Here is a 19,725-nt window from a genome sequence, read left to right on the forward strand (position 1 = left end):
GTAACCAGAAACCTATACCATGGGTCTGTGATGGCCTTCATTGACATTTTTGGAATGTCATAGCCAGCAGGAAGATGTACCCCACCAACACAGTGGTCAGTGACATTCAGTGCAGCTTGGTGTCTTAGATTAATTGAATGAATGAATGAATAAATAAATAAATAAATAAATAAATAAATAAATAAATGACCCCTGCTCCAAAGGTTTCTTCCTGTCCCCACAAATGGTATAGAGACAGAAGGCAGCAGGTCCTTTGCCTCATATCCACCAATTCCACCACCTCCTGGAAGAAACTGCCACTCGGTCCAAAGTAAAACTTTCAACATCTCCAATTTCCCCAACTATATTCCACCTACATTTAACCATATGGAGATACTTACACAGATTTTTTTTTTCTCTTTGATATAGTTATCTCCATTATTCATGGAGATACTTAATACAGAATAACATTTTCTCCTTAAATGGTATGTGGTCATTGTTTATAAAAGTAAGAAATAATAGAAAGGAGAAAATCACCCATAATTCCCTTGCCCTAAGAAAACTATTTGCCATGATGGTCTGGGATTCTTCCATGATTTTTTTGTATTTATACTGATAGATCAAAAGATGATACTCTGGATTGCCAGTGACCATTAAGGAATACACATTTTCTCATGAAGTTAGAAACTCTTCATGAAGACTCCCTCTCAATTCAGCCAGTGAATTATCCTGTGCTAGGGGCTGAGAGCACAGTGGTAAGCCAACTGATGCCACCAAGCTGCCAGTCTGCCTTCTCAGCTCGGACTGCCCTGGGCTTTCATATCAACTGATCATTTAGTCTTTGGGGGTTTATTTTTCAGGTGATAGACTCCCTTACTAGTGAATTCCTCCTCAGCTGTATCCCCTTGGTGCCACCGAATATTAACTAGTATGTGAATGAAAGCATTGTTAGCAACATAAATGTCTGACACATTCAAACACATTCTGAACTAAACGAAACACAGTCAAGTGTTATTCTGTCCTCCAGTGTACCATCCTCTACCATTCCAGCCTCTACTGCACTACCCTCTATCACACTATTCTCTATCATGCCAGGCTCTACTGCACTACTGTCTATCACACAATCCTCTATCATACCACCCTCTACTGTACTACATCTATCACACAATCCTCTATCATATCGGCCTTTCCTGTACAATCCTCCATCACATGACCCCCTTCATACCAACCTCTACTGTACTACATCTATCACACAATCCTCTATCATATCGGCCTTTCCTGTACAATCCTCCATCACATGACCCCATCATACCAACCTCTACTGTACTACATCTATCACACAATCCTCTATCATATCGGCCTTTCCTGTACAATCCTCCATCACATGACCCCCATCATACCAACCTCTACTGTACTACATCTATCACACAATCCTCTATCATATCGGCCTTTCCTGTACAATCCTCCATCACATGACCCCCATCACACCAGCCTCTACTGTACTACCCTTTATCACACTATTCTGTATCATACAGCCCTCCATCAGTGTATTGCCTATTGCACCATCCACTATACTATCCTCTCTGGTACTACCCTGTGTCTGCTACCCTTGTGGTACTACCTTCTGTTGCATTATCCTCTACTGTACGATCTTTTCTGTTTGGGGCAGAGACCTCCTCAGTCTTTCTGTATCCATTACAATCAATTCCCAAGAGTTTACTATGTAACAAGATGAAGTCCGGCTAACCCTGAGCTCACCTCTACCTCTAGCTCCTTAAAACCTGAATAAAGCAGGCTCTGCTTGGTTCTTGTAGCATGACTGCAGGTAAGGAGGGGGAGGGGGAAGCACAGGTGTTCTCTGCCCAGTGCCCAAGTACTTGGCAGTCTTCCCACCTCTTTTCTCTGTCCTGTTCGTTCTGCACCTTAGCACCAGCCAGGCATGTGATACACACTGCCCTCTGGCTCCATCTCTTCTGGGAGATGGGATGGCTTTTGTGTCTCCTAATGCTCCATCCACTTGCACCTTCAGAGTGTTTGCAGGGAAAAGCGACTTCTCTGCAGTCCCACCAAGTATTTCCCAGGTCGCTTCTCATTTGGGAACTAATCCACTTTGGGAACTGTTGGCTTCTTTTTCGAGTCGTTCCGAGTTTCCTGGAGGCACCCTGAGATCAGATTGTTAGAAAGGACAGCCAGATTTAGAGAATTCTGCCCAGGGCACCTTTCTATCTGAAATAACTGGCTATGTTTTGTTTTGGTTTTTTGGTGGGTGTTTGTTTGGTTGGTTGGTTTGGTTTGGTTTTTTAAGAAAGCTGTCATGGATTCTCTTTGCCTGCTACCCAGTTTGCCAGAACATGGCACAAAGCAGGCACCCAAACCAAAAGGTATCCAATGGATGAAATGATGCCCTAGGGGCTCACCAAGCCATCCCCACTGGGCTTCCAACCCAATACGTGTGCACTACACAAAGAAAATGGCCTGGAATTCACTCTCTGTGTCTCCGTATGGCCAAGCTTAATGCTGGGTATGCACTGGGCATTCTGAAATCTTAGGTGGACAACGAATACTGCATTCCCAAACAATGGGGTATCATTAACCACAAAAGGAGTGGATTTCTGACACGTGGTATGTTATAAAAACATCATGCTAAGAGAAATAAGCCAGACACAAACAGATAGTTGTTGTCTGATTCTACTTATATGAGGTTTCCAGATTATCCCAGTTCATAGAGACAGAATGTAAAATATAAGAGTGTTTACCAAGGGCTGGAGAAGTGACCTCTTAGGGGTTATCATTTCCTGATGTGGACAGAGTTTGAGGGTGAACAGTGGTGACCGTCACACGGCATTGTGAATATACTTCATAGAACCCAGTTATACCCAACATGATTAAAGGTAAATTTTGTATTGTGTATATTCTACCACAATAATGTATTGTCTATTTCTCTGCTTCGAAGAGAAAATGCTACTTTGTTTCATTCCTTTCTAGCATGTGATGGCTTTGTGATAGATGTCCTTGCTGTAGAATCCTCCCTGTTGGGATGAGTTGTAAGTGCAGCAGTCTCATTGTGGGCTGCTCGGTTCAAGGCCCTTTCTTGTGACAGTGCCAGTCTGAGCAGGGGGCACCTTTATTCTAACTGAAGGTACCTTTGGTTTTCTTGGCTGCAAAATAACATTCCTATGAGCATCAGGTCATGACCAACTCCCCTCCTGCCCACAAGAATACTAGCTGTCTTGCTATGATCTTTTCTGTGCCCCGCCAAGCTCTCATGGGTAAGATGGGTGACATTGTCTTCTTCTCCATCATATGGAGTGGGGATTAAGGACGTTGGAGGGGCTGAAAAGACTGAAAAGACTTCTTTTCCTGCTTTGCTGCTGTGGTGGCGGCGGCGGCGGCGGCGGCGGCAGCGGTGGTGGTGGGCACATGCTTTTCTGTGGATGGATGCACATGTCTGGTGTGAAGGCTAGAAGAGCATATCAGGTGTCTTCCTCTGTCACTCTCTGACCAACAAGCCCCAGTGATCTTTCTGTCTCTGTCCCCGGCCCGCCCAGCTTGCAGGAGTACAGAGCCACACTTGGCTTTAATGTGAGTGCTAGGCCACTGAACTCAGGTCCACATGCTTGTATGGCAAGCTCTCTTTCCCACTGAACCATCTCCCCAGTGCTCTTCCTGCTCAGAACCTGTTTATAAGATTAAAGGCCGCGATGCTTGGGAGGACCGTGCAGACACTGGAACACTATTTTTAATAATTCATAGCAAACCATGTTTGAAAATGGGTCATAATGTCTTGTTTCTTGATTCCTAGAGCAAGCGCGGCTCACACTGCCTCCTTTCCAGTAGGGGAAGGGAATGGTAACAGAGGTGTGCTTCTGACACTTGCTCCTTGTTAGTTACAAGACAGAGGCACGGTTGACATGTTGGCAAAGACTGCAGTGTCTGATCCTTTGGCTTAAGAAGCCCCACCTGTAGGTCACGGGGCTCAGGGGACTACCTGGTACCATTTCATCCTTTTGCATACACAGCACACAGACCACATTAGTCACCCAGGACTGCCCTTTATGAAACAGTGTCTTTTCATCCCAAGCACTTCATAACGAAAGGCGACACTACAAAGCCCGAGTGAAGAGCCGGGACAAGACAACTGTTGAAAGAAAGGCCTGCGGTCCCCTTTGGAGGCGGCTGAGCCTCTGCTCTGGCAAGGCAGCTTGGCAAGCAGCTGCACAGGGTAGAAAGCTGGAAGCTGCGTTTTCCCTCCCTCTGCTATCAATGGTGTGTGTGTGTGTGTGTGTGTGTGTGTGTGTGTGTCTGTCTGTCTGTCTGTGTGTGTCTGTGTCTGTCTGTCTGTCTGTCTGTGTGTGTCTGTGTCCTTGATGCAAGTCAGTCTGTGGACGTCTTTTTGACTGCACAGTAGAGTAACTTGCAGGCCGGTCAAAGGAAGGACTTACATAGGAAAGAGAAGGAGGGCTTCTCAAAAACCCAGAGCCAAGAGGGGAAGACAAGGCAGGGAAGAAGGGAGCAGGGGTGGAGGAGGAGGGACAGGTGTCTGCCTTTCATCTGGATATTCAAGATGACGGATCTGGTGCCGGGGAAGCCGCTCTTTCTAACTGACAGGGAAGCTTTGCAAGCAAGGGAGGGCTCAGCCGTCAGGTGAGCCGGAGATCAAGAATTATCCTGACAGCTTCGTGGCATGTGGAGTGCTGGGTGATTTTCACCAGCCATGCTTAAATTAGCTTCTCTTGGACCTGGTGTGGTGTGCCGTCGGAGAGGGATGGAGGGTGGTGGGAGTGAGTGCCGCACTGCAGAGGAAGGCTGTGGTTCTGAAGGGCCACCGTGTAGGGCAGTACGGATGTGGGAAGCTGGCCCCTAGTTTCCGAGTTTTGTTTCATGGAGGTGCCAGGCAGCACTGATGCCATTAAATAGTGGCTCGTCAGTTCCTCCAGCAAGCCTCTCTGAATTCTCTAATATAAATATTCGAAGGACCTTGAATACCCCCCAACTCTGAACTTCCTCAATTGAAGATCTTGCCAAAACCTAATCACCTGTGCCAGCCAGCTAAGCAGCCTTGACGAACCGTTTGCCCTGTGCACTCGAGTTCCAGGGATTTGTCTGTGCAAGACTGAGGGAACAACTGAGTGAGCCAGTGCCTCTCTGAAAAATCTTCCACTCAAACGCAGACCGAGGAAGTGCCTTTTAATAAGTAATCAGCCGGAAGAAATCAGGCTGTCTAGCCATCTAGTGACGCTTGCTGCATCACTGGGGACCTTTAAAACATTCTGGAGCAGGGGTTCTATGATCTGTCGAGTACTTGGCTGAAAATTCTAGAAGGAAAAAAGAGCCTGAGCGATTCTTTGTGTGTACACTTCTTTACACATGTAGATACACATATAAACAGAGAGATTGCTAATATAAAAATAGAAACTACAAATTAGCACTCCCAGCCAGTGTCCTGCCAAAGGTTTTACATACAGTTATTTTATCTACATTGGGAGATAACTATTTTTATTTCAAAGAGGAGGGAAGCTGACACTCGGAGAAGGCGAGGAAGTGATTGGCAGGTGTGGGACTTGAACATGGGTCTGTTTGACTCTCTAATCCATGTTCTTAACCTCTGCCTCTTAAACAAGAATGGCTGACTTTTATAGAGCCTCTGGGTACTGATGACTGTAACAAGGCCAACCTGCCAGGTCCCACAGCTGGGTGTTAGAGGAACCGTTGGCCTCCCGTTCACGGCTGCTGAAGAAACAAAAGAGAGCCACCCCGGGGCTTCTGAGCCTTGATGAAGTACTCAGGAGACCCTACCCATAAGAACATGTCTTTGTGGTGCTGCCAGCCCAGTACTTGTTTGTCCATGGACGATAAGTAGACACTGACCCACACCAGGGCCCAGGGCCGGGAATCAGAGCAGCACACCTGACCTCCAATTTTGCTGTTTGCAAACCCTGCCTTGCCAGGATAGCCCCCACCCCACCCCACCCCTGCCCGCCGAGTTTGTGGAGGAGTAAACAACCGTTCTTTGTCCAGGCCTCCCAGGATTTACGGCCAACAGCTCCTTCAGCCTGCACTGATGGGCTGTGTACTGCAAACACAGATGACCTTTGCAGCGATTTCATCTCAGCCTGCTTCCGTCTACAAGACCTGTTTTTTTTAACTGACGTTTCCAACTAGTTCTGCCTGTTAGCTCTCTTAACTCCGGCCACTCTAGGAAGTCTAGCCACAGAGGCCAACAGCCAAGGACTGACTGGTGTCTTGAGAGCGTCCCCAGTTCCTGCCATCATAGTCTCAGGTCCAGGGGTTTCCGGCAGATGGAATGGCTCCCCTCCTTTCCAGACCTTTCTAATCCCTCCCCAGGAGGGGATGGGTCTCAGGCACAGATTGGCCTACTAGCATTAAGGTGCTTTGTGAGTGCTTTTCTTACAAGTTGGTTCCCATGTGGTATTTGTTAGTCACAGCTAATTATGAAGTCCTTGGCCAAGGCACTCGACATTGTTCCTTGGATTCCTCCCCCTTCTTTTTCCCGGGTTGCCCCCCGCTGCTGCAGAACAAAACCTATTGTGGGGCTCTGGAGGTTGGCTGTGCACATATATTCCAGCAAAACCCTGACTGGCTCAGTGCTGGGGTCTCATGTTTCAGACTGAACTGGGTAGAGCATTATTCACCAACACTGGGAGAGCAGGCCTCTGTTCTGAGCAGACTTTTCTCCCACAATGCACTGGGCCTCTCACAGGCAATTTGGACAACTCCCTGAGAATAATTCACAGCATTACTCAGAACCTGGGCAGTCTGTGCCGAATGGTAGAATGTTATGAGCTTTACGCCATAGGATGCTCAAGTGCCAGGTGTTGCCAGCTGCCCTGGGTGGCACAGGCTAGGAAGGAGGAGCAATGCTGCAGAGACTGAGCTGCACTTGCGTCCGTCTGTCTTTCCTGCTCCCTGGGCAGAGTGCCTCAGCATTAGCCTGCTCTGTGTGCTGGGCTTCTGCAGAATGTCCACATTCTAAAAGCAACCTTGAAACCCGTAACTGAGTCCCCTCACTTTTCATTCCTTAGATGCAGGGACTGGCCGCTGTGGGTCCTTCCCTTCCCTAAGGTCCACATGAGCAAGTGAATTGAGGACAGAATGAGAATTAGCACCCAGCTCTCCAAACTTCCGGAGGCCCCATTTCTTTTCCTATGCCGGGCTGGTTCTGGACAACATCAGCAGGCTGCTTCTCTCCTTGGCTTACTGCCATTTCTCTTATGGGAAAACCTCACGTGCAGGACACAGAGGAACTGTCAGACCCAGAATGGCCAGAGCACACTGTTTTCCCTAAGAGCCACCTCACAATTCTGTGCCATCTTCTGGAATCCTAGTGTTCAGACTGGTAGACTGATGCAGCGGGCATTTATTTTTACATTACACGTGTGAGACCCCCACGTTAAAATTAAAAGGAAGGTTTTGTCACTCTTGTTCAATGGAAGACCATAGCCCTCGGAGCTGGCCCCATTTTGGGCCATGTGGTAGCTGCAAAAACTGGTTCTGGAAATATGAACAAACTACTATCACTGACGTCATGCTTCTATCTAAATATAGAATCACAATGCATGGCTAAGGAGTGCTGTGAGGAATTAAAGCCAATAATCTAGATAAAGGCTCTGTATAAAATATGGCAGGGCCTTGATAAATGTTCCTGTCACAGTAACTTAACCACTCACCGTCATACACACACCGGCTTGAGTTCAAATAAAAGCCAGACATGTTAAAACTTTGTCCTTAACTTGGACCCTTCTGCATTTTGTCACAAGCTTACCATTAACCAAATGCAGTTTGGGTTATCTATAGACCAGGAGTTCAACCTTCTCTTTCCCTGGAAGCTTATAAAACCGAGTACTCCCTGGGAACAGGGTAGGTGTGACTATGGACTTCAGAGAGAACTTACCAGTGGGACCATGGAAGGTCTAAAACAACTAACTCCTGTTCCTGTGACTCTGAAAGTCCCTAGGGTGTCCTGGGGACTCAAAACTGCCTGTCCTCAGCAAAATCAGAGCCCATCGCTGTCCCCACAACTTGGGTGTGCTTGGGACTTTTTCAAACTCTTCCCTATTTTCCATCCGAATAGGAACCAAAGGCCCAGAAGCTTGTTTCCAGAATGTAGGGAAGCAGATGTTTTTGCTTATTTTTCTTTCTTCTCTCTTCTGCCAAAATGCTAAGTTTTCATTGGGTTCTGTGGTTGTTTTTCTACTTTTGTTTTGTTTTTACTTTTAAGACAAATCTTGGACAAGGGCCGTTCTAAAGGGAAGAAGGGTAGGCATTTCCAAGCTGGGGAGCTCCTTTTTTAAAACCTGAATGACAGCATGTAAGAACTGGTGATAGATGTGCTAAAGGACAAGAGAGAACAGGACTGGTGGATTCCTTTCTAGATGAGTCCCAGGCTTCCTTCCCAGGCCTGATGCCCGGGACTGCCTAGTTAAGCGGGAAGAGGACAGTGACTATTGCTGTTTCAAAGAATTCTGAAAGTGAGCAGATCATGCTGTGGATGGAGCATATGCTGCCGACTAAGGAAGGCTCAACACTAGTCACGGGCCCTAGAGTTCCCAGCCTGCTAAAACATGGTCACTACTGATTAGTTCCTCTTTCTACTTTAACTAGTCAACAGTAGTTAATATCAACACACAACACAATTTTGTCATATAGGTGTGTTGCTCAAAAGTCTGACTCTAGACCTACTGAATTAAAATATAGCTGTGACAGGGCTGCATTTCTTCAGAGAGTCTCAGAGAGATTTTTTTATTTATTTATTTATTTATTTATTTATTTTGAGATACAACCCTGGTTAGCCTGGGACTGGCTATGTAGACCAGACTGGCCTCTAACTCAGAAATCTGCCTACCTCTACCTCCCAAGTTCTGGGATTACAGGCATAGGCCATCACCCCACCAGCAACTCACTTTTTATGTTTACATTATCCAGCTTTTCAAAGCCTCCCCGTTCCTAGCTTCCTAGTCCTCTTCCTCCATCTTCAAAGGTAGCAATATCAGGTTGAGTCTTTTCTCACTGCCCTGCTCACGGCTACTGCCTTCTACTGCCCCTTCTTCCACTGCTAGAGGCCTTGGTGGGTCAGGGAGGACCCGCCTGTATAGTCCAAGATTATGTTCCTATTTTAAGGTGAGCTGAATTCCTTCAGTGACCCTTGCTATGTAAGGAGGTGTAGTTGCAGGTTCTGGGTATTGGAATATGGACCTTTTAGCAGGGAGCACTATTGCCCACAACAGATACATGGTCATTTTTATATGAATACAGTGGTTGTATATAGTAGAGCTTTCAGTTATTAGAAACGGAACCTAACAAAACTAGGATCCCTTTCCTAATGAAAGAAAAGGATCTTGTTGGTTTGTACACTTGGAAGGAGGAGTTCGCTTGGTGTCAGCACAGCTGAGTCCCTGTGTCTAAGGACATCATCAAAGCCCTCTCTTGCTTGTCTTGGGTTACTTTGGTGGTCAGTTGATTCCCAAGCAGAGACTGTCTAGAGGACAGCTGAGATATCTCCCAGCCAGTTCCAGGGCTGCACAGTTCTTGAGACTCGAGATTCCAGAGAGGAAACATGACCTTCTCTTTAGCAGTGCTAATGAAATCCTGAGGGTGACACTCAGCTGTCCAGATTGGTCCATGTGTATACTTGCAAGTGAATCACTGTATGGGCAAATGCAAGTTACTTCATCCAAGTTCTAGAGTGCAGGAAGCCTTACCAGAAGAAGCACATGTATTATATCGGGGAGGGAGGAACTTACCAAAGAAAATACAATGTTGTTACCAGAAGTAGGAAAGAGCTGGATATGCCATAACAGCAGGTGTCTACTCCATCATATTATAGCTTGATTTCTGAACCATGAAATGGAGATAGCATTTGGCTTCAAACCACAGACAAACTTGAAAGAGCCCAGAAGTGGTTCCTCTAAGGCAAGTACATTAATTCAGGTAGCACACAGGAAGAGGAATTGGCATCGTGGTTAAATTCATTGGAACAGATTGCCTTGGTTTAGGTCCAAGTTCTGTTTACTTAGTTTTATCATGTGTAAACTGGGGATGATAATACTATGCATCTGAGGAGTGTTAAACCTTGTGAGATTGAAGTTTGTGAGGGAAAAAAAAATGCTTGGAATAGGACGCTGACAATGTGAACACCTAATGACCAACAACAACTGTCTTCAGGATTATTCCCATTTTTTCATCACATTGTTAGGCATAAGCACCAGGAAGATGGTGGGGGGTCTTGGAAAGAGGGTAAGAAGTAAATAAGGTACTTTTGGGGTTCCTCTTTCTAGCCAGAACCAGTCTTTTCTTTCTTGAAGTTTTCATCTTCACCACGGTGGGAAGATAGGTTGTCATCTGAAATGTGGATTTTGACATAATTTCAAAGGCCCTCTTTCTGCCCCTGACCTTGACTGTGTATACCCACTACCAAATGAATGTTCTGTCAGTGTTTCTAAGTTTGGATTCTTGAGATAATCCTGTTAGTTTGGCCAGTGATTATCTTCAAATAAGAGCACAGTCTATGTTTGATCAACTGTGACTGGCAGTGAGCAGGTTAAGCTGGAAGGGAAAGCTGAGCACTTGCAGAAAATTGACCATCTTGTCTTTTGCAAGTGTGCCGGGCAAATTGGAATTTCCCTACAGAACAAAGCAGTCATTTTCAGAGAATACTGTTCATCTTGAATGTTTTGGATGAGTTCAATCAGAAATGCCTTGTAGTAGCATGTTAGGCCTGTAGGATTTAGAGAGGAAAAACTATTCATTCTCTCACTAACAAACAGGACATTTGTAAACAAAGCTTTGTCGAGCCAGACCGACAGACAGACATCCCCATTCCTTTGCTTACATATCCTTGATCTTAGAGACACATTCATGAAGCAGAACCTCCAGGAAGATGCTCATGGGTGCTGTGGGGAAGCAGATTCCAGAGGGACCAGGGATGTCCCCAGAGTCTTCCCTTTGGTGGCAGGAAGAGTTTTTGGTAACTTGTTTTACTCTTCAGAGCCCCCAGACTCTTCTCAGCAGCCTCCATCCAGACTGTTCAGGACATTTCAGTGGACAGAGGTTTTTCTTCTAGTCAAGTGTCCTTTTCTCTGAGATGAACAAGGACCTCTGCCCTGTACCTCTACAGTACGGGAGAGAGTCAGGAAGTACTGGTGGGGTTTTCTTACCTCTGCAGCACTAAGGGAAGCTGGGAATGCTTTGGATCAGGGCTGGGTAGCTTGGGAAGCTCTGAGATGTAGGGGGAGAGAACGCATTGTCACAGTTTTGTTAGAAGCCTGCTGGGAAAGTCTCCATTGGAGAGGCTCCTGTGCCCCTTTCTAGTTAAACAATCTGTAGGCACCATGCCTGCTTTCAGATGGCTTGGTTTTGAAGCAGTCAACAGAAAAGCAGCCTGCTGCCAGGGCCAGCCATCAAAAGAAGAGAGAGCGTTGCAAGCCGTGGGTGGATGTGCGTGAGAAACATGACAGCGCCGCCGAGGTTCGTTCTGCTGGCCTGACCCGTGTGCCTTATCTCCCCAAAGGACCCCGTGGTTTAATGGATGGGGCTTTAACCTACCCAGAGGCCAGTCTCTGTTGGACAAATGGAACCTCATCCCTGAGGGCATCGACATACTCATGACACACGGACCTCCTCTAGGTAAGTGGAGCAAAGGTTATCCTTTCCTCATACAAAATGCTTCCCTCCCCCAGCATAATGAATAATACCTTGGGGACATAGTAATTTTCCTTCAGGAAAAAAAAAAGTGAATGCAAAAGGGAAAGTCAATGTCTCTAAAGAAACCCAATATTAAACTCAGTCATTCTACTAGGCTTACAGGTGTTCATGAATTTTCTTTTTTTTTTTTTTTTAGTCAAGTCAGGGAGGAAAAATCAAATGAACGTAGAACACCACAGTCTTTTAATCTTGGTAATTTAAGAACTGTGTTCCCTTCACAGTGTAGGGGTAGGATGGGACACGAAGGATGACAGAGACCTGCCAATCACAGGCATTTGAATGGCAGTGAGATGAAAGGAACTTGTTCAAAGGAACTCCTTTTCCTTTTCACATGTAGCATTGGGCCCAGGCTGTCTTTAAAGTTTAACATTTGAGCTGGTCATATGAGCCAAAAAGGTTTTCTTAAAGATGAAGTATTTTCAATAGGGACTTGCCCTTAAAATTACTTATGGCCATGTATTCTCTGTGCATATTGGTGGCATATGTATATTATCTCTGGTGTCAAAGCTACCCCCTCTAGTGACGCAGACTGTGGGCCAGAAGATGATTATAGGATTTAAGTAATTAGATCCTAATTATTCATGGGCTTATCAGTGGTTTATCTTGCTATAGAACATTTTCAACCAGGATCCACCGCCCTGATCTTACCATCTACTTGCTATGGATTATGCCAAGGTACTTTCTGCCCAGCTAAAGCATGCTCAGAAAATTCAAGTATTTCACTTTAAATATAAATGTTGATAGTATTTATTTATTTTTATGGGGAGGACACCTTTTTAATATTACTGTAATGCACTGTATTAACAGAGTTCTCTTGGCCATACTGGGTGGAAGGGGAGACGACGTGGGCAGAGGTGACTTCTGTAGTTTTTGTTGTTTTCTTGTTAAGCATGGCCCTTCCCTCTTCTGTCAGCCTGTGGAATCAAACATTTTGTTACTCATTCCCGATGCATATTTAACCTTTGTAAATACCTCTGTTAAGAGCCACTCAGTGCTGCATTCCTTCCCTTACAAAGGGGAGGGCTCCATGTTTCCTGAACAAATGGAAGAGAGAATGGAGGTTGAGGCCATGGAGCCACATGTTAGTGAGGCGGAAGTGGGGAAGAGAGGCTAGTTCTGTTCTAGACAGTGTGGTACACATGGGTTCACCATATACATGTTGCTCTCTGATGTCACTTCGCCTCAGCCTGCATTCTTCAAGACTGTATTTGCCAATGATCCTAATCAAATCATTGACAATTTATCTCCTTATTTAGACTAATTCAATCATTAAATTGCTAATGAAATATTGCCAACTCTCAGCAAGAGTGCCTTTCAGGGATACCATTCCAGCCAGCTTGAGTCCTCTACCCAAGCAGCCTGGATGGGCACAGTTCATTGGGAGGGTCTTGGACAGATGTAGCCTGGTTGGGCACAGTTCATTGGGAGGGTCTTGGACAGCTGTAGCCTGGTTGGGCACAGTTCACTGGGAGGGTCTTGGACAGCTGTAGCTGGTACAGTCATGGGGTTTGGACGTGTAGCAGTTCATATGGGAGCTGTAGTGTTGGCACAGTACTGGAGGTCTTGGACAGCTGTAGCTGGTGGGCAGCATGAGTTGGCGTGTACAGTTCACTGGGAGGGTCTTGGACAGCTGTAGCCTGGTTGGGTACAGTTCACTGGGAGGGTCTTGGATAGCAGCTGAGCCTGGTTGGGCACAGTTCATTGGGAGGGTCTTGAACAGCCGACAGCACAGAAGCATTCCCATCAGTGTAGCATTCCTTGGAATATGACTTCAAACAGAACAACCAGCTTACCACCAAGTCATTCATTTGGGCATGAAGCAAGTAGTACTAAGAACTAAGTCTCAACACTAGAGTCTACAGAATCCCCATATCCTGGGTACCTTTCCAGCAGAGGCTACCATCCCTCTTTTTGTAGTCAAAGTGAAATAAACCAGGTTGTACATATGTCAGAGGGAGGTCCACACTCAGAAGCTTCATAAGAAGTCAGGCAAAGCTTTCACAGTGTAGAGAAGAGCTTTAAGACTGGAGTTCTTTTGAAAATGCTGTGCTGAGGGGGGCGGGGGTGGAGAGTTTGAATTCTTGAATTCTCAGTGTGAATGAGGCTATAGGTGCTATTTACTCTCTACTGTTATAGTCTCAGCAAGATGATATCTGAGGTGCTCATATACTTCATATATGAGGTGCTCATAGCTACTTCAAGAAAACACATCCATGAGATAACAATGGTAATCACTGTGGATTCGGAATTTTCCCCTTTTCTTAATAAATACCCTAGTTTGATTTTTGCTAGGCACTCCACTTTTATCTGCTAGTCTTCCTATTCTCTACAAGTACTTCCCACATCCCAGCTAGCCTGACTTTACAGAGACTAAATATTCATGCCCACTGCCTAGCCAAACAGAAGAGAAATCTGTCCCTTCCTGCCCAGCCGTTTCTAACAGTAGAAAGTACCTAATGGAGCTGTGGAATGGATTTCCACAGATTATGATTTAGCCTTTCATCCCACCTGCCTTCCTTATACCCCATCCTGCTGAGGTATATGGATTTCATTTTAGACCATAATCATCTGGATAGCTGACTTTTGCTATAATTGATGTCAGTTTTTTATAGATTTTCTGCATTAAGCAGAGGACTAAGTGGCTTTTACTTTAAAACTAGTCAATTAGCCCAAGCTTGCTGGATGCCACCATGAGGTCATGTTGTCTGTTGCTAGAGAGGTGTGGAGAAGCAGCTGGGTATTCCAAAGCTCTGGTTGTCAGGAACCCCCAAAGGCTAAGAGTGACATCTCTAAGCTGAACAGGGCATCCTGTGGCCGGTTCCCAGGCAGCCCTTCCACATCCCCTTTCTGTGAACCGTCATGGGAGTAAACTGGTATATCTACATATCAGAAAGAATTTTGAGAAAGAGAAGGCGACAGAATTGAGGGGGGAAAGAGCTATGATGGGGCTGCCGGGAATAAGCGTCATTGATCTCACAAAGAAGATCTGAAACCTGTGGCTGAATAAATCAAACTTCTTGCAGGAAAAGAATGTTAATTAACTGGAAAGGGGGGAAAATGGTAACAAAAAAAAAAAAAAATTAATCAAGAATCCAAAGAAGACAAAGTGATGAGTGAAAGTTCCCTAAAAGCCATCGTGAGCTTTAATGGAGAGGCTAGGATTACAGATAACATAATAAACCTTCTGTGAGTTATGGCTTCCTGAAAGTCAGAATGAAACCTTACCTGAAGAAGGAAAATTAAGAGTATTGATTGCATTCTCTCCTTAGGTTTCCGGGACTGGGTTCCAAAGGAGCTTCAAAGGGTCGGCTGCGTGGAGCTCTTAAACACAGTCCAGAGGCGAGTTCGGCCCAAGCTCCACGTGTTCGGTGGAATTCATGAAGGTAAGAACACAGGGATGGATAATAGGCCATTACCCATGCAGGATCTCACACTCTCCAGCAGGCCGCGTCAGCTAGACGGTTCTCAAACGTTAACGCAAAGGAACCCTTTTCTAAGATGAAACCTCATGAGAAAAGCTCACATCTACAAAGCTGATAAATAGTTTGTATTGCCGTCTTTTAAGCAGAAAGGCGAGTAGGAACCCTGTGTGGCTTACTTTACCACAAAGTCCATATTATCCTAGGCAGCCCTGGAACCTAGAGGCTCTAAAGAGAAATTAATAATGACTGTTGCAGCACCAGTAAAGCCAACTTTCCTGTTTAAGGGAATAGACAAGACACCCTCGAGATCAGACACAACCTAAAGTATCTGTAGTCCCTTTGGGAGCTTACATGCCAAACACAGAAAGAGCCAGGAACACAGGATGTTCTCTGCAGAATTACTGTGTGCACGCAAGGAATGGTTCCTAATGGATGTGGAAGAAGCCACTCTCTGCAGAACAGATCAACATTTCCCTACTCAGCTTGGAATTGTAAGAAATCATTAGCACTGGCGGCTGCAGCTGGGGTAGAACAATGAAGTCTCTAAAGGAGAAAATACCCATTTATTGGTTTCTGTCTTTCGAGGTAAGCTGAGTCAAGGTTCTGGATCACAAAAGCCCTTCTTCAAACCAGATGTAGTAGACAAGCAGAATATTCTGTCAGCTGATCATGGTGTCTCAGAACCTACAAGACTGGCCCGGGCATGCATATTTGTGTGCAGCAGAAGCATTTATGTGGGCAGCTGCCATGTTTCCTAGCCCTTGTTCACTGTGGCTCTCTGGAGTTATTTATGAATGTCAGAGTTGAGCTGAAGTGTGTGAGGCTGTGTGCTTGGTGAAACAGAATGCAGTTTACTCCGGAGTCCACAGGCACAGTGGCTCCCTAGTTAGGTAGGTAAGAAAGAGCATATTGAAACATCACCCTACCAAGGCCAGAGAAAATTCAGCTTGCTCCAAGTGCAGGCACCAGCTTCAAGGCTGGAGAGCAGAGGTGCAGCTAGTTCCTGGGCAGGAGGCAGGGGTGAGGGCGGGGGTTGGGGGGTAGACTTCAATCTTTTATGCTCCCTAAGGGAAGGGGAGAACCCAGAGATGGGACTGCCTATCTAAACTGCATTTCCGGGCGGGGGAGGGGTGCTGTTATCTTGAAAACTAGTTTGAATTCCTGTGGGATTCCTTTGAGTTTGCATTTCACCCTTTAAAAAAAGAAGTTTAAGTCATTAATTTACCTTAAACTCGACAGACAATTGGAGAATTCCACTGAAGCCCCACAATAATAAACTGCCTTTAAAGGGAAGCGATCATATTCAAATAAACTTGTCTTGCTTTTATTCACTTAAGACAGCTAAAGAGGGCAGCGAGAGGGCAAATACCAGCCTCTTGATGGAGAGAGATAACAAGACTTTATGACCCCGGAACCAAACAGTGCACATTTTAAATGCAGCTTTTCTTTTCTTAAGAGATTTTTCCATTGACCCTCATTAAGCTCTCCACAGGCTTACTTGGAAAAATTTTAGCAAATGGAGCAGGGGGAGGGTGGAGGATAAGAAACTTATCAGTGATTTCTGTATGTCCTGGTCTTTTTTATTTCTTCATGGCTATGTTTTTATATGCCACAGAGTCCAATGTGAACATAGAATTACAGACTCATTGCAGAAGCGGTAAGGTATTTAAGGAAATGTGCAAACTTCCAAGAAGCCTAAAAATGTCAGCACGTTAAAAATTATGAAAGGAGTCTACATGCCAGGGTGCCATGACATTTTCTCAGCCTTCTTCAATAGATCATTTGTGCTGCATGGAGGGATGCTTTCCCTGCGTGCACTGTCTGGGTACATTTAGGAAATGGTCCTGTGGTGATGTTCCTACCTTCCACAGTTGAAGAAGCAATGCTTTGGAGTGAAATGGAACTTAGCATTAAAGCCACATGACTCAGGGTAGAATCAGTCACTTACAGTTAATTGTCGTGGAGACAGACCTCTCTAGCAATGAGGAAGATGAGCATCCACACCTGAATGCTTGCCTTCCTCCCCCTACTGCGAAGCCCCCGTGGAGCCCTTAGGCGGCTCACTTCCTTCCCTGCAGCTCAATGGTTAAAGCGGATTTTGAAATGAAAATGATGCTTTCGAGGTGGAAGAGTACTTTTCTTATTCTCAGTCATACAGGTATCATGTCCTTGCCCTGACCAGTTCAGTATTTGAGCGAAGGGGCCACTGGGAAGAATCATTCTTTGTTGAAGGGGAGAAATCTCCCATTTTAAAGAAAGCAGCAAAATCTGACAGAAGCTCCTGAAATCTGTGTCTTGGAGTAGGTCCGCTGACTTTCATCTCTCTCCCCTCTGACGACGATTTTGTTGTTCTTACCTGCCTGGTGGCCCTGTGGTCAGCCGTTATCATTTGTCTATATTGCAGTAACTGTGACACTGTCTTCCTACAGGGTACGGCATCATGACCGACGGTTACACCACCTACATCAATGCCTCCACCTGTACAGTCAGCTTTCAGCCGACCAACCCTCCAATTATATTTGACCTTCCAAACCCGCAGGGCTCCTAAAGCGCTCAGCATCCTATCGGAATGGGAGGGACGGTCTACAAACTGCCATTTTTCTAATTATAAACTTACGTTCTCTGACTTGTTTATTTTCAAAACCTGTGAGTTCTTTTTGTAAATTGTTGGAACGGGAAAAAAAAAAATGATGCTAGAGTTGTGCTGCCTCTTTTTGTTTTTTAAGTGGGGTATCCATTTGAAATCAAAGGAGCATTGTGAATTTGTAAAATGACTTCTGTTTGCTCAAAGGCCACGCCATTGTAAATTGTTAGTGTTTGCCAAAGGACAGCCAAGCTTTCTTTTTTTTTAAAAAAAAAAAATGATTTTAAAAAGTCTTATTTGAATATGCTTTAAGCTGAAAGGAAAAGATTTAAAAACGGAAAGAAACACATAGGCGGTGTTTTGAATTCACCCAGATTTGCACAGCTCTTTGAGTATTGTTTGATGTGTTCTGTTGTTGTTTTCTTGGCGTTATTTCATTTTTATTTCACAGATGTGGCCCCAATTTAGAGCAATCTCAGCAGAAGTAGGTCTGGAAAAACCTTAGCTTCACACTGGCTGTAAAGAAGACTGTGTTCAAGGTGGGGCAAGAACAGCCCTCACTCAGAGGCTTGGCCGGAGAGGTCCATACCACGGTTATACAAACTCTCACTGTCTGTTTCTTTTAAATTATTTGAGCTTTAAAAATACGGAAACAAGACTCTGTCAAGAGCAGATATTCATGCAAGGAAGAAAAGACAAAAGTGTGCAGACTCCTTTTCAATGTGGATTTATATATATATAAATATTTTTTGTGCATTATGACTGAGTTAGGAGTTTAATATTGCCAAGGACAGTACAACTGCAAAGCAACGCTGTGCAGCAGCACATCAGAAGTCCGAAGGAACTGACCCCTCCTTCCTCCGAACTCAAGGTCTTAAAGAGCTTGAGTTCAGTCTAGGTACAGTAACAAGTGTGTATAGACTTCAATGGATGCATTGGAAGCGAACTAAAGTAAGGCTTAGTCGTCCTTTCTATTTAAATGCCCTGCATTGTCTTCTCACTGCCCCCCCCCCATTTTGCACTGTGTGTTGATGCAATCTTCGCTAGCACAAAATATTGTTGCTAATAATCCTTTCTGTTCTCCCATTGTCAATGCCATGGAGCTCTATTCTATTTTATGTTACCTTAAAATTTAGGAAAGCAGTTGTTTTCTTTAAATTTATTGTGATATTCTATATCTAGCGGCCTTTATATGCAAATAAAATTGCAAGATTTTTAAATCTGTGCTGCGTGGTTGGGCTGCCTGGGGAAGGATGGTAGATCTGTCCTGGGGACAGGAGGATTTATTTACATGCAATTTAAGTAATCCCCTCTGAACCATTAGAATATTGGTTGGGTTTTTGATTTTTTTTTTTTTTTTTTTTTCTGCTTTTTCAATAAATGTTTATGGCCTGCCGATCAATCCCAGGCCAGCAGGTACATCGATAAGGCGCTGACAGTCCTGGCTCCTTGCAGCACACTGTCGTCTGTCTTGCCTTAGGTTTGAAAGGGTGCAGCTTGTCTTTGGCCATAGGAATGTCTGGGGGACAGAGACTGTCAAGGCTGCCACTGCTGTTTGGGGCATGTCAGTGGGATTGAGTAGAGGAAGCCACAGAAGACAAGGCACCCACTCACTGAGCATTCTCATTTGTCGGCTTGAGTAGTCACCACCCCTCGAGGCACCATCCCCCCACCAGACACACACACACACACACACACACACACACACACACACACACACACTGTTCTGTTGTTGTTTTAATGACTCCACTAACATGTTCTTTCAATGAGAAGAGAGGGTCAGTGGTGGGATGTGGAAATTGTGTATACCTCTTTTATTTTGTCTAGAAGAACCACTGAAGAAAAGCAATAGGATCTTGCTGTTATTGTTATTTGTGGGGATTTTGTCTGTAGAAGTTGTTTTTGTTTTTGCTTTTGTTTTGTTGTTGTTGTTGTTATTGTTTCAATTTTCTGAAACAGTGTCTCCTGTAGCCCAGGTAGGCTTAGAAAATCTGTGTAACAGAAGATGACCTTGACCTT

The 19,725-nt window shown here is 45.0% G+C and overlaps 1 protein-coding gene across 4 annotated transcripts in view; it reads left to right on the plus strand.

The window, feature by feature from the left end:
- Positions 1-18,926, plus strand: part of Mpped2 (metallophosphoesterase domain containing 2) — a 179,890-nt gene extending 160,964 nt beyond the window's left edge. For all 4 annotated transcript variants that reach the window (XM_028877854.2, XM_028877850.2, XM_028877851.2 and 1 more), the window contains 3 exons: positions 11,507-11,622; positions 14,970-15,083; positions 17,552-18,926. In XM_028877854.2, the coding sequence (XP_028733687.1) occupies positions 11,507-11,622; positions 14,970-15,083; positions 17,552-17,670 (349 nt within the window). In that variant the 3' untranslated portion in view covers positions 17,671-18,926. The remainder of the gene's footprint in view (positions 1-11,506; positions 11,623-14,969; positions 15,084-17,551) is intronic.
- Positions 18,927-19,725: the final 799 nt, after the last annotated feature.

Source organism: Peromyscus leucopus, chromosome 4 (genome assembly GCF_004664715.2).
Source record: "Peromyscus leucopus breed LL Stock chromosome 4, UCI_PerLeu_2.1, whole genome shotgun sequence".
NCBI lineage: Eukaryota > Metazoa > Chordata > Mammalia > Rodentia > Cricetidae > Peromyscus > Peromyscus leucopus.